This window comes from Triturus cristatus, chromosome 11, assembly GCF_964204655.1.
Source record: "Triturus cristatus chromosome 11, aTriCri1.1, whole genome shotgun sequence".
Taxonomy (NCBI): Eukaryota; Metazoa; Chordata; class Amphibia; order Caudata; family Salamandridae; genus Triturus; species Triturus cristatus.
In genome coordinates, this window is record NC_140594.1 from 1,133,899,679 (window position 1) to 1,133,915,373 (window position 15,695).

General features: G+C 47.9%; 1 protein-coding gene across 24 annotated transcripts in view; it reads right to left on the reverse strand.

Annotated features, from left to right (window-relative positions):
* Window positions 1-15,695, reverse strand: part of LRCH3 (leucine rich repeats and calponin homology domain containing 3) — a 516,524-nt gene that overhangs the window by 159,274 nt on the left and 341,555 nt on the right. For 14 of the 24 annotated variants that reach the window (XM_085635769.1, XM_085635764.1, XM_085635763.1 and 11 more), the window contains 2 exons: window positions 4,977-5,025; window positions 760-873 (listed from right to left, as the gene is read on the reverse strand). In XM_085635769.1, coding sequence (XP_085491895.1) covers window positions 760-873; window positions 4,977-5,025 — 163 coding nt within the window. The remainder of the gene's footprint in view (window positions 1-759; window positions 874-4,976; window positions 5,026-15,695) is intronic. The other 10 variants (XM_085635771.1, XM_085635770.1, XM_085635768.1 and 7 more) reach the window with 1 other exon arrangement.

The following is a 15,695-nucleotide window of genomic DNA, read 5'->3' on the forward strand; positions in this document are numbered from 1 at the left end:
CCTTTGATAAACAATAGTGAGGATCAAGATGAAAGCTGCTTGAAGAGAATTCAATCAAGGGAAAGAGTAAGGATGGATGATTAGAAGGTTCCAAGAAAATGAAAAACAAAGAATAGTGACTTTTCACCAATACCACCCGGACATCAGTGACAGAACTTGGGAAAAGGGACCATAGTCTCAATGACAAACCAAATAAATCAGACTTCTCTTTGTCAATGATTGATAAAACGTGGGCTGTCTAAAATAAAAAATAAACACCAAACAGTTCTCCACAACACTCCAATTTTTATTTTCAATTGTCCATTAGCTGCAGTGTGATCACAGTAGGGAACTTTAATTTGCCAACAAACCTATCACAAAGGGGATATTAAACTCAGAGAACCTCTGACTACAGCCAATCTAAACCACGTTTGAACAAAGGTACATTCGACATTCCAGCAAACCTTTAACAGAGAGGGCTTAACTGATGGATGTCTTACAACGTAGTCCTCAGTCCAGAATTACTGATACAATCAGGAAGCTCAATTTGATGAAGATTATTAAAGTCTGACTCGACACGTTACCACTGTTCAAGATGCAAAGGGGGCTTCCAGTGTACAGGAAAAAAACTGTTCTCTTTACCCAGTCCAGCATCACTATTAATCCCCAACAACCGTCACTCAACGCTTGGGTTTTGAGAATTACCTTGATATCATTCACCGGATGTTCCCTTTAAATGCTTTCAAATGGCCCTCCTAGCAATACTGATGCACTACCTACCTTTCTTTCCCTCCTCCCTCACAGCGGCTCGGAACAGGAAGCTCTCAGGTCGCTGAGAGGGGCTTCGGTAAGATGATGGAGCAGTGGGACCAGGATACGGAGGGGAGAGGTGTACTGATTTCACACGAGGCAGAAGCAAGATGACGGGATGGGGAGAAGCATGAGGACGAGGAGGATGCATGGCAGGATGGGATTTCAGAGAGAGAGGAATTAAGAGAAAAATTGACAATTAGGTGACATGCAACAATACAACAGTATAATATATATGTTGTATTCATGGCTGACAGAGGAATTACACAAGTTAGCGAGGTTCACTGCTTGCACTTCAAGACTATCACACTCTCTCCTCCAACCAACACACCCGGTCATAAAGTGAGCACCATTCATCTTAGATCCTGATGAAACGTAAAGCAAACGGACTCTGGCGCAACACATTTTTACACGCTGTTTTTCTATACTTTGTAGACTTCACTACATTCATGCATTTCTGCAAAACGAACATGCTCACAGTGTCAGTCAAACCTGAATGGATCCAAAATCATACAGCATTCTATATAATTAACACAAAATGTGTTTTATACATTCATATCTTCCTGCATGGTGTCACCAGCTGTGACATCTCTATAAGAGAAGCCTAAGTGATTCATTCGTTACTGGAGCAGTTTGAATTGCAGGTTCGTGCAGGACTGGGAGACACCAGGTAGCAAAGGCTTTAGCTCAGGGAAATGCGATAGAGCTTTGCTGGCTAATTTTAAGCAGGCAATCATGCATTTTAAAGCACCATCATTAGGAAATCTCATCCTGTATTAGACATACAGAATTTCCTCAATGCAAGGCAAGTCTTTCTATCAGATACCCTTCGACACCATAATCAATTCCTATGACAATTATTAAAGTTAGAGTAAGGACAGGAGATTTACTTGCAAACCTGACTTTCCATCACATTTTTAAAGGAAAAAAGTATCCACGTGTCTGTGGAATCCCTGAGCACTTTATAAACTGGAATCTTCTTCTCAAAAATGTTTCAGAAATGCCCAATACAAACTTGGCTTAGTTACAGCATCTGGACAATTTGGTTCAATTTATGACTTACCTTGTAAACAGAAAAGGGAAAAAATTAGGAACACAATGTCTGCAGAAGGAAAAAGGAGAGCGAACAAACCTCCAGCAGTCTTCACACTGCATAGCTGTGACATCAGACAATAATATGGGTAATTATGGAAAGGAAAGTTATTAGATCATCATATCCATGCCGACTGCCCTAGTTTACCTGCAGTGACAGGCTAGTTAATTAAGAATGTATCCCATCATGGAAAACTAGGATCATATAGGTAGGTAACACTTCCTTCTCTGAGGTCCCTATTAATATTTGTGAACACTAAAACAGACGAGGAAAGTCTTGTCTTGGAAAGAGTCATGTGAAGCTAGCTGTGCATGATATATTAAGGAAAGTGAAAATGAGCTAAAGAGAACCATAAAACATATTTTGCTTGACCCACTTGTGCACAGGTTCTAGAGTAAGACGTGAGGTCCCAAGAAGGTGTGGCCTGATCTCCATGTTGTGGCTCTGCACAGGTTATGAATGTGGATAGTCCTCAGCAGAGCAACAGTAGCTATTTTACGAATTGTCTGGACTGGAGGCATTTGTGTCCAGGCTACCATTATGATAAATAAAACATGATGCACGATGTGTTGCACGAAAATCTCATGTGTGACTTCTCTGATATTGAAAGACGACTAGAAAACCTGGAACCCTAATTATGGGATTGGGAGAGGGGTAGAAGCCACGGTAAAACAAGCATTTGCAATGCAATAGGTCTCGCATTGCTGAAAGATCAAGCTATTGACATTGATATTAATAATACAACACCAACAGCTCAAACTTTCAGTAATGCAAGAGCAATCGGATTGTAAATCAATCGCGGCATTCACACTTTAGCTGTAAACATCTTAAGCTAAAGCGCGGGTGCCCCGATTGCTTCAAAGGTAAAGAAACAGAAAAAAACATCCAGCAAGATGGCATCGACATCTTGCCAATCTCCTTTATGGACTTGAAGATCCTGGAAGGTCTCCTCAACTTGATCCTCTTCCTCACAGAAGGGGTCTTCTTTCTCGTGGGATCCTGGTATGTGTGTGATTTGGCAGAGGGTGGGGTGAGCTCAGCATTACCCGCATCCTGTGTCTTTCCATCCACAAGTTTTGTTGGGATACAAAACACCTTGTATGACTCCTCAAAGTCATTCTTTTTCAAGAGGGTCTCCATTTAGGCAAGTTGCTTTGCATCAGTGCCATTTTCATCTTTAGGGTCACTGCCTCGCTGTCCTTTGATTTCTTTTGCCTCTCCCAATCGCTTTCACCTTTCATTATTGAGCTTGTTCCCGAGAGCTTACCCCCTACAGCGATCTTCTGTTTAGACTTAAAGGCTCCTTCTGTATTTTCGGTCAGTTGCTAACTGTTTTGACATTGAGGGGTCTTCGATGACAGAGTCAGATCATCTCTGCTCGCTTGTTGTGTTTCCTGAGTTCACATTCCTCAAAATTTCCTGTTTTCAAGTTTGACCACATTGCCTTTAGCATCGGATCCCTCTCCTAGAGCCAAATCTGTTTCTTCAGTGTTTTCCTCTACGTCACTGTATACACTGGAGTCCCTGAGAGAGGGTTGCTTCTCCTGCAACTGCACCATTGAGCAGTGTACCCGCCATAATTTTCTCTTGCTTTCAGGTCTTAGGCTGACAATATGCGCACACCGCAAAGCCGTCACAGCTAGGGTCTTTCGGCAGGCAGGGGTTACAGACCTTCTCTGTGTCCCTATGCACCAACTTTTGGTGGCACTTTGGAAAGGATCAAAATGAGTGTTCTCCATCTCCTTCAGTTGTCCAAGTTTCTGGATATTCATTCTTCGACCTTGTGGTCAGGTTCCTCCGGTGGTAATCCTGGTGTAGTATTCGGTTTTTGTCAGTGTTACCCAAAGTCCTTGACATCCTTCGTTGGATCAATGTTTTTTTCCAGATTTTTTGTAGTTGTCCCCGTTTGCTGGCTGGGACACTAATTAAAGAGTCAATCTACTCTTAGAGAAAATTGGAGCGGTAGCTTAGCACTCCCAGCTTTGACAGCAAACAGATTCCATGACACAACTATACTGTGTCTATCTAGAGCTCCACTAATGCAAAGAACATTTTATATAACTTTTACCATCGCAAGAGATAATTACCAAAGAGCTAGCTTCACGGCTACCCAGCTGCTATGTTCAAGAAAAGACTCGCTCTCTTTGGTTCAAACACACAAATATTACAATAGATGGATAGCGCTATCGTTCTAACTATATATCGATCTATCTATCTAATTGCTGCTGCTAAGCCAAGTCAACTGAGATTTGTGCTGAAATGGAATCTGCAGTTTCTTCTACATACGGTTTGTAAATTTACGTTTTGACGTGTTTAAATAACTTCATGCAAAAAAAGAGAATTGTTTAAACATCAGAGACTAATTTAAGAAGAATTGTGACAGATGACAAATTTAAAGAGCGCAGGAGTGAAATGTTTGGGAATACCATACTGAATGTACTTCAGTAAAACCAATGACTCCAAGTAACATACTACATGACCATAAGTAAAGAGGATAGAGAGATCCCCACTCACACAAGGACAATGGAGCTACACAGATTGAAAATAGGACAGAGTATGATAAAAGAAGGATGTCCAAGCAGGAACTGACAGTTCGACAAGGACTGCGATTTTGATATCAGGATGAGAGGTTAGAAGGAGGAATCCAGGAATCTGAAGAGAATGCGCTGGTTGAAGGATTGAATAAGGAACAACTCAAAAGGTTTTATGTGGGTAGCCAGCACAGTTAACAGCATATGAGCAGGGCCTGCATCCTAGACTCAAATCAGAAACTTGAGCTACTCCTCATCTCCAACTCAGCAGTCAGGGTTCCTCGGCACTACGTCAACTCAGGAGTATTTGACACCGTTTTTTGAGATGTTGGAAACAGAATGTATTTAGTTTTGTGTCAGAGCTCCACCAAAATATAAACTTATATACACCATTCAGACATAATTACACCGTGATCATGACTCTAGACCAGTCAGCAGGAAACAGCTAAGCATTGCAGTGTCGTACTTTTGGAAAGAGTGATCGCTGTAAAGAAAACAATGAAATATCCCTTCCACCAGAGAACAATCTTGAGAAACTTTGATGGCAGCCAAAGATACCTTACCTGTTTGGGATGAGGGTGAAACAGGCGAGATTGTGGATCGGTCATCACTCTGTGGACAAAGATAGAGAATTATAAAGGAAGATTGATGCACTCACCACTCATCTATCTTGACCAAAGAATCTCAGTAGAAGGGATGTCATTTTAGAATTATAAAAATTCTAAATAGTATAGTGAGAAATGCAATAATTGTTTAAATATTTCTTTATATATTTTTGAAAAAAGTATCACTCACCAATACAATAAATGCAAGCATGACTAACTTTAGAAATTATCGAAAAAAGGTGTCTAAATTGAAATGACAAAATCTAGATGAGCAAACTAGGGCTATGAATTAGTAGCCGTTACAACATTATCAAATTTAGGTAAAGCAACAATGAAAACCCAATATTATGCAAATCTAAGACACAACGCGTTTCCAGAGGCTGCAATGAGACATAATACTTGTGTCACATATAACCACACATGTTCATGAAACCACATTTACTACACATGCCCAGCAATGTGGTCCCCCTGAGATAATATTCTGACAGGGGTTGGCCTATTCCACCCTTCCTTCCAGTAGCCAAAGGCTCCCCAACTCCATTGGCAGGTGGCCCACATTCACACCTAGCCAGACCAGCGGCCTTAAAAACAATTCCATACGCATGTTGGTGTGTACTCCCTTCCCTGGAGGTGGTCTACCATCAGGCTTCGTCTCAAATTTTACAAACTATACGGCCCATATCATCCAACCAGTGCCCTGCCCCACCGCTTGCATAGTGCATTAAATGTCTCCACCTCCACTACTGCCCATTTCTTCAGATATCCGAGACAGCAGCCCAAAGGCAGAGTCAGCAGGCGACTTCCAAGCCATCGCAATGCTCTGCTTTAAATGAAATAAATACTTAATCGACAAACCAACAATCATTCTTGTTCTTTTTCGTCCTGGTCATCAGATCCAGCACAGACACCTGGGCGGCCTTGTGCAAGCATTTGCCATTCAATTCTAACCACCTCTGTCCAAGCACTTAACACTACTGGACGCTCCCAAAGCATGTGGTAAAATGTATTTCCGGTTTCTGCATCTAGGTCATTAGGAGGACGACCCTGCAATCATGAGGCCGATATGCCTGAGAGTGAGGTAGGCCGGATGTAAAAGGTTGAATTGGGTGTATTTTAGTCTGGGACTTCTCAGAGCATCTTGAGAAACACCTTAGAAGCTGTTTATTGCTCATCATACAGGCAGACAGCTCAAGATTCATACTATTCATTTACCTGTTTTTGGTGTGGTGAGCAATGCAACCTTAATTTCCTTCAAAGCCCTGTATGGCCTCACACTGGCTGAAGTTGGTTGTTATGGCCAGAGACAACTTAGACTGTACACAGCCTTCCATGGGACCAGGCCTGGCTGAAGGTGTTCAGGGTACCTACTGCAAGAATGAGGGAGCATGGTCTGGAGCTCAATTCAGAGTGCATCAAGACTAGACTATGTATGCACAGAACACCCCTAACCTGAGGGGCTAATCTGCAGTGACATTAGGGAATGGCCTGTGCTCTCTCCATGTACGTACTGTCCCCCAACAACCTAATGAGCATAGGCCTTGTGTGGTCCGTAACAGACCCTAGTCACAGGGGATGGCCTATGGCCATGCCAGGACACCACTCCTCTTGGCTGAGGAGCCCAATGGCATGTCATTTGGCAGAGACTGCAGGCCACGACCTGTGCCCTGTACATGTTACCACAAAGACGGCAGCAGTCTCTGGGCACAAACACTAACCAAAGGCCATCAACCTTTGAGGTTTTTCAGACTGCCCAATCCCACTGTATTTTTTTTACAGATCTCAAACATTTTCGAAAACTTCTTTGCAGTTCTTAAATTTAGCCACACTGATAACATATTTTCCAATCAAATAAAAGGCATTTTCTACTCGTCTGGAATGAACCCTGATCCCCTCAAGGTTTGGGAAGTGACTGCGTTAACCCCTTGGCCTGAAGACATTCACACAAGACAGTTTCGAGAACGATTTAATTGCTCTCATTGTGAAGTGGCTGCTCAGCAAACCTTTTCTCAAATCACTGTGGGCATCCAAAGACCAACCTCAATGGAGGAAAATGGCTTTCCGCCAATTAAATTTGGATTTGCAATGATTAAAACAAAATCTGTTTAAGATCGAAGTTTTTGAACAAGTCAAGACAGCAACACCGATAATCCATCAAAGCCTTCAACTAATTCAAATATTTCAAATGCTATGGAACAGAAGATGTGCACCAAGCAACAAAAAGAGTCTACTTTGATCAAAGTTCTATATTTTTTGCCATATGTGGTGCAATTCTGTTACCAGTTTTTGCTGTATCAAGCATTAAAAACATCTAAGGAACTTAACATGAAATACGTTTGTCTTGCTCTTCACCGCTTAAGTTAATCCTTCTTCTCCTATCCACCTATCCTCCGAATGGATCCGCACGAGAATCACAGCAAAACTAAGCTGAACGCAATACAATTCTGCCATATTTAGTGCAGATTAATTAAACAGCGCCAGAACTACCAGAAAATCTAAAAAAGCATGCGATTTAACCATTTCTAGTCCTAACAAAGTCCTGATGATAGATACATCCAACACCGTGTGGAAAACACACAAACATAAATTTCTCTTTATCATCAATTATTAAATACAACGAATAAGCCAATGTTCACTAGCCTTTTGAGAAGAAGTATCTGCCAGTTTGGTCTTGAGCATTCGGGTTTGTGGAATGGACAAACTGTGACAGACTGAGAACGAATTGAAACCACTTATCAGTCTGGGAAGGGTTAGAAAGCCATTTTCAAACATAATTAAGCATCATCCAAAGAGAGAAATATTGTTTACAAACCGAGAACGTTCAAAACGATTGCTAATCTACAAAGCAGTGGGTGTCACAGCAAATTCATACTACGGACAGAGCGTATGCTTCTAGAGATCGCAAAGAAAGCTAAAGATATATCCAGGGAGCCAGAGCAACTGCCAACGCAGTCAGAGCTCACAATTCTGCCATCAGCAAAAGACTGAATAGTATGACCTCTCTTAAAAAAGAACAGCCACATTGCATAGAATTTTCAAAACAGCCCTTGAATGATTCACAAGAATTCTAGAGCAATGTCCTCTGAATCGAAGAAACTAAATTGAAGTTGTGTGGATGGAATAAACAAAATCCATACAATGTACATCGCCACAAAAGCCGAATACTATTTGTCAAGCATGGTGGTGGGTAGGGGGCGTTGATTAAGGTCTACTTGTAGCTAGGGACATCTGTGCCTCACATTTATCGAGTCCACCTGGACTTGCTCTCTATACCATCATATTATAGGCAAAAAAGTGTGACCAGCTGTCCAGCAGCTAAAGCTTAGAAGTTGTCCATGCAACAGGTCCATGACCATTAACTCGCCAGAAAATGTATGACTAAATGGCTGAAAATAAAATAAAATCAGGCTTTTGGAATTGCCAAGTCTGTGTCCAGACCTCAACCCCATTGAGAGCTGTGGTGGGACCCAAAGAGCTGTGCAACAAAGAATGCCCTACAACATAACGGAGCATAAGCAGTTTTGTTACAAGGCTGACCAGACAAGCTCCTAGGCAACGTTAGAGACTGGAAATCTAACAGGAAACGCTTTGTTCATGTTGAACAAGTTACTTACCTTCGGTAACGATGTATCTGTAAGAAACATTAGTTAGTTAGATTCCTCACCTTAGAATATCCCCAGGCGTCAGACTGGATCCGGAAGATTTTTCGTCAGCAATACCCCTTGCGCGTCGCTAGGCGTCGTCTGCGGCTCCGCGTCCGTCGTCGGCGTCGTGCGCCGGAATGACGTCGGAGTACTTAGACGCCACCCTCGCGCGCTGACGTCAGTTCTTGTACATATCTTTCCGCGCCAGGAACGCAGAGCCATGCAAAGACCGACACTGGTGCCAAAAATAAAATCTAAGGGCCTGAAAAGGACAACCTTAACCCTAGATGTCAGTTCGCAGAACGGGGAGGATGGGTGGGTCGGTGAGGAATCTAACTAACTAATGTTTCTTACAGATACATCGTTACCGAAGGTAAGTAACTTGTTCATCTGAAAGAAACACGTTAGTTAGATTCCTCACCTTAGAATAGATACCCAAGCAATACCATCCCCGGTGGTGGGTCTGCGAACCAAGATCACACCAGAAAGTCCTGGAGGACAGAACGGCCAAAGAAGCCATCCCTCCGGACTTGGCTGTCAAGGCAATAATGCCTGGCAAACGTGTGTAACGAAGCCCACGTCGCCGCCTGACAGATGTCCTGCAAAAGGACTCCCCGTCCCAAAGCAGTAGTAGCCGCTGTGGCCCGAGTAGAATGGGCGCGCAGCCCAACAGGAGGGTCCTTTTTTGCCAAAGAATAGCAAATTTTGATACACAAAACAACCCACCGAGAGATGGTCCGTTTGTGCACAGCTTTCCCCTTCTTAGCGCCCACGTACCCAACAAAAAGCTGGTCGTCCACCCGGAACGGTTTTGTGCGGTCCAGATAAAAGGAGAGCGCACGTTTTGGGTCCAGACGGTGGAGCCTCTCTTCCTCTTTGGAAGGATGCGGAGGCGGAAAGAAGGTGGGCAAGGTGACAGACTGCCCAAGATGAAATGGAGTCACCACTTTCGGAAGAAAGGAAGGACGAGGCCGAAGGACAACCTTGTCCGGATGAACAGAGAGAAAAGGAGGCTTTGAAGATAAAGCCTGGAGCTCACTCACCCGTCTAGCCGAGGTGATGGCTACCAGAAAAGCAGTCTTAAGAGTCAGAAGACGAAGAGGACAATTGTGAAGAGGCTCGAAGGGAGCGCACATCAGGAATGTCAAGACCAGATTCAAGTCCCACTGAGGCATTACAAAAGGGACAGGAGGGAACGTGTGAGTAATGCCTTTCAGAAAGCGTGTAACCACAGGGGACTTGAAAAGAGAAGGCTGATCAGGAAGCCGCAAGAAGGCGGTGATGGCAGCAAGATAACCTTTCAGGGTGCCCAGGGCAGAGCCCTGCCGGGCCAGAGAAAGAAGAAAGAGGAGAACCTCAGAAAGAGGGGCGGAAAGGGGATCCACAGCCTTTGCTGTGCACCATGCCACAAATTTGTTCCACCGGCAGGCGTATACAGTCTTTGTGGAGGGACGCCTGGCTGCCAGAATGATATCACAGACTTCAGGAGGCAAGTCAAATGGCATCAACTGCCGCCGCTCTATCTCCACGCATGGAGGTGGAGGCAGGACAGGTTCGGGTGGAGGACCGTCCCCTGCTGCTGCGACAGAAGATCCTCCCGAAGGGGCAGACGTATCGGGGGATCGGTCAACATACTGAGTAGCTCGGGATACCAGTATCTTCGTGCCCAATCCGGAGCCACCAAGATGACTTGGGCCCGGTCGTGCCTGATCTTCTTCAGCACTCTGGGCAGAAGTGGTATAGGCGGAAAGGCGTACAACAGACCGCAACTCCACTCGTGACGAAAAGCGTCGCCGAGCGAGTGCCGCCTTGGAAATTCCAACGCGCAGAACTGCTGACATTGCGCGTTCTCTTCGGTGGCGAATAGATCTAACCAAGGCTCTCCCCACTGCTGATAGAGACCTTGCGCCACTTCGGAGTTCAGACGCCATTCGTGATCCATCATGCACCGGCGGCTGAGTTCGTCCGCTCTGGCTTTCAGAGAGCCCGCCAGATGTTGAACCACTAGGGTGACGCCCTGGTGTTCCAGCCATGTCCAGAGGCGCAGAGCCTCCTGACAAAGGGTCCACGACCCCACCCCGCCCTGTTTGTTGCAATACCACATGGCGGTGGTGTTGTCCGTGAACACCTGCACGACACTGCCCCTGACAGAGGGAAGGAAGGCTTTCAGTGCAAGTCGGATCGCTCTCAACTCCAACAGGTTGATGTGGAGACGAGACTCCGCCGGAGACCAGAGGCCTCTGATCTCCGCCTCTCCCATATGGCCACCCCAGCCCAGGAGGGACGCATCCGTCACTACGACATGCTCCGGTTGGGCAAGGGAGAGGCTCCTGCCCATGACCCGATCGCGGTCCGTGAGCCACCACTGCAACTGTTGTGCAGTGCCCTCCGAGATCAAGACATGGTCGGACAGGTTGCCGTGATGCTGGGCCCACTGAAACTTCAGGTCCCACTGCAGAGCCCGCATGCGCCGCCTGGCGTGATGCACTAGTAGGATGCAGGAGGCCATCAGCCCCAGAAGCCGCAACACTAGCCTGACCGAAACCCAGGATAGAGGCCGAAAGATGGGAATCAGGGCCTGTATATCCCGGACCCGCTGTTCCGGTGGTTAGACCCGGAACTGCGCCGAATCGAGAACTGCTCCGATGAAGAGGAGCTTCTGAGAGGGACTCAGGTGTGACTTCGGCCCGTTGATGGAAAATCCCAGCAAATGCAGGAGATCCGCCGTAGTCTGGAGGTGGGAGACGACTGCCTGGGGCGAGCCCGCCTTCAACAACCAGTCGTCGAGATAGGGGAAGACTGGAACCCCTGATCTGCGCAGATGAGCTGCGACCACCGCCATCACTTTCGTGAACACCCGAGGGGCACTGGTGAGGCCGAAGGGGAGCACGGTAAACTGAAAATGCTCTTGGCCCACCGTGAACCGCAGGTAACGCCGGTGGGCCGGCAGGACGGGGATATGGAAAAATGCGTCCTGCAAGTCCAACGCTACCATCCAGTCTCCGGGGTCTAGGGCAGCTAGAACCTGAGCCAAGGTTAACATCTTGAACCTTTCCTTTCGGAGGAAGGCATTGACGTTCCGGAGGTCCAAGATGGGGCGTAGGCCCCCTTTGCCCTTCTTGGGAACCAGAAAGTAGTGGGAATAACAACCACGACCTACTTCTGGACTCGGAACGCACTCGACGGCCCGCTTGGCCAAGAGGGCCGAAACTTCCTCGCGGAGAAGATTCAAATGATCCCCCGAGATACGGTGGTGCTGCGGTGGCATGGCTGGAGGGGTCGTCTCGAAGGGGAGGGAGTAGCCCCTTCGGACGATTTGCAGCACCCACCTGTCCGATGTAATGGACCGCCAGTGGAGCAGGTGATGGCGAACTCTGCCGCCCACTGGCGTGGAATGGGCCTGAAAGCTCGGACTAGGAAGGCTGAGGCGGATGCTGCCGGGGTGGATGTGGGCTGACCACGTCGTCCTCCAGATCCGCCACGGCGGAAACCACGTCCGCGACCGCGCGCAGGTTGGTTCTGCGGCTGGTGGCTTGGCGGACGTGAGGAGGCGCCCCTTCCTTGGCCACGAAAGGGACGAAAAGCGGAGGTGTGCGCCCGCGGAGCCGAGAGGCCCAAGGACTTGGCCGTAGCCCGGGAGTCCTTAAAGCGGTTCAGCGCACTGTCCGCCTTCTCACCAAACAGGCGAGTGCCATCAAAGGGCATGTCCATGAGGGTGTTCTGGACATCCCCGGAAAATGACGTGGACCGCATCCAGGCGTGGCGGCGGAGCGCCACCGTGGTGGAAATCGCCCTACCCAGCAAATCCGTGGTGTCAAGCCCACATCGTATGGCGTGCCGCGCTGCATCCCTCCCATCGGCCAAAGCCTGGGTAAGACGTGTCCGGACCTCCTCCGGACACAGGGGCAGCACGTCCTCCACCGTATCCCACAGAGAATGGGAATAACGGTCCAAGAGACAGGCGGTGTTCAAAGACCGCAGGCCCAAACTAAGGGACGAGAACAGTTTCTTGCCAAACTGCTCGAGTCTCTTGGAATCCCGGTCCGGCGGAGCGGTCGGGAAGGAGGATTGGGAGGTAGAGGCCTGGATAACCAGACTCTCGGGGGTGGGGTGTTGGGACAGGAAACTGGGGTCGCCCGGAGCAGGGCGGTGGCGCCTGGCAACGTTCCTATCCACAGGAGGAACTGTGGAGGGCTTGGACCAGGTGCCCTGCAGAACGTCAGTGAGGGCCTCATTGAACGGCAGCAGAGGCTCAGTGGAGCTTGCTGCGGTTTGAAGCACCTCAGTGAGGATGTTAGTCCTCACAGCCACGGCAGGTAGCTCGAACCCAAGGGCTGCGGCCGCCTTGCGCAGCACCACAGAAAATGCTGCACCCTCCTCCGAAGCCACAGTCGGATGAGAAGTGAATCCAGTGTCTGGCGAGGTATCCAGACCACTGGCCTCCCCCAGTTCATCTGCCCAGTCCTGTGAAAGCTGCGACTGAACAGCCATAGGGTCCTCGAACCCCTCCCAGTCACCCCCGTCTTCCGATTCCTGATAAACAGGAGAAATGATCGGAGCCGGACTGTAGAGATGATAGGTCTCAAGCGGCGCCGGACGCGGCGTCGGTCGACGCCGTTGCGGCGCCGGGTCCGGAATAGGGCTAAACTGTCGTTGGACGCCGTCCGGAGTCGGCACCGAAGGCGTCGGCGGCGCCGGAGGTGTAGGAGTCTGCGCCGGCGGCGGCGTCGGTGGTTCATTCGCCGGCGCCGGTGGAGGAGTGGTTAGGTCAACTGGCGTCGACGGGGGCCCAGGCATGGGCCCCGCGGGGACCTGCGGCGTCGAGACCGGAGTCGTCGACGGCGCCGGGGCCGAAGCCGCCGGCAGGCAAGGTCGCCCAGTCGAGTCCGCGGGGCCCGAAGGCGCGCCAGCGGGCGTCGACGGCGGGGCCAGGCTCCTCATGGCCGAGAGGAAGGCACTGACCTCCGCCGGCGTCGCGTTAGTCCCAGGTACCGGAGGGTATGGGGACGGGCGCGGCGCCTGCGGCTCCGCCGGAGCCGCGGGGGTGGAACCACCCGGACCCTCGGCCGAGTCGCGCGACCGGCGAGGGGAGTCCGAAGAGCGATGTCGCCTCTTGGACTTCTTAGAGCGTTTGGACTTACCCGACGACTTGGAGCCCGACGATCGATGGTGGCGTCGGCTAGGGCTCCGCGAGCGATCCTTGGACCTCCTCCTGGACCGGGATCGCGCACGACGCGGAGCCGAGTGGCGAAGCTCGAGAAGCTTGCGGGACCGCTCCCGCCGAGCCTTCGAAGTCAGGGCCTGGCAATCGGAGCACGACTCCGCGTCGTGGTCGGGGCCTAAACAGTAGAGGCACCGGCGGTGGTGATCGGTCACCGACATCAGTCGATGGCAATCCTCGCAAGCCTTGAACCCAGGCATCCTACCGGCACCAGATGTCGACAGACAAGGATCAAAAGTGATCAAAAAAGATTTAGTCAAAAAAGACTAAAAGGGGTAGCTCTCCCGGATCTGCGCTTACTGGCGCGGAAAAAAGAAGAACTGACGTCAGCGCGCGAGGGCGGCGTCTAAGTACTCCGACGACGTCATTCCGTCGCACGACGCCGACGACGGACGCGGAGCCGCAGACGACGCCTAGCGACGCGCAAGGGGTATTGCTGACGAAAAATCTTCCGGATCCAGTCTGACGCCTGGGGATATTCTAAGGTGAGGAATCTAACTAACGTGTTTCTTTCAGATATTACTGCTAAAGAAGATTCTAAAGGTTAATGATTAACAGGGTGCACTTTTTCACACATGGCTACTAAATGTTGGCTGAGTCTTTTGTTTAATAAATAATAACAAGGTGAAATGTGTAAGCTATTTGCCACAAGGTAGGATTTTTCTACTTCCAGCACTTGTTGTGGACTAGATCAAATTTGTCTTAACATCTAAAACCATGCAATCTTAAAATATATATATTAAATCTTAAACAGAAACTGTGGCTAAATTATACAACCCTCAACTTTATGTAAATACATGCGGGTTACAGACTGCTATTCAAAATGTGGCAAACTACCAATTTTCTAGAAGTACAGGGCAACTCCATGTTAAATTCTCCAAGGAAAGTACAATGCAGTCATTTTTCCGCACCACTATTTCAGCACACAGATTATGCATGCTCTCATTTATCTCACTGTTGACTAAGACAAAGACAACTGTAGCTTCTAGACACAGTGAACTCATCTATATTTCTGAGAACATACAGAATATGCCACTTCTTCACAAGAAGTTCAAGACCAATATTTCATCTCCGATGTTCCATAATAAATGACACAAAACAACAAGCAGACTGGATGGGGTCTGGTGGCATTCATCTGAAGGCAGCAGTGTGTGTATTTGTAACATTAAGAGTGAGGACAGTGATAGAGGATGCTGAGATAGAAAAGATGGTGGATACAACAAATGGGGTTTCCTGTTCCATATACCTAAAAAATAGGACTCCTGTATTGTGTTAATAGGACGATGAGACTGATCCTATGGGCACAAACTCAACATACATGGTCTGAGTGTTGTCAGAGGAAAAGGCCCAATAACTGATTTCAAATCGCTTTCTGAGAACTCCTAAGCAGGTTTATTGCACTTGGACTCAAGGTGTGAAGTGCGAGCCACCCTCCAATATATTTAAGAAAAACATCCCTGAAACACGACTGGTAAGTGAACACAAGGAACACAGACATGCATCATTCTGAAATGGACAAGCAAACATTTGCACATTGCCGCTTTTAGCCCTGGTTTAGGCAATCTCTAAATTATTAATCTCTTTTACAAGAAGAATTATCAAGCTACTGGTTCATCAGATGAGTTGACAGCACCTGTATGCACACACCATGTTTGTAGGCAAAAGTCCTCACCTGGTTTCATTTAATATGATAATATAAAAGTATTAAAATAGAGCTAGTTAACTCAATGGGGGAGTAGGCTTTGTTAAAGCTGAATCACAGAGTTCATACTTACAAGACACTAGCATTAGGACTAAACAATGGAATCAACATAC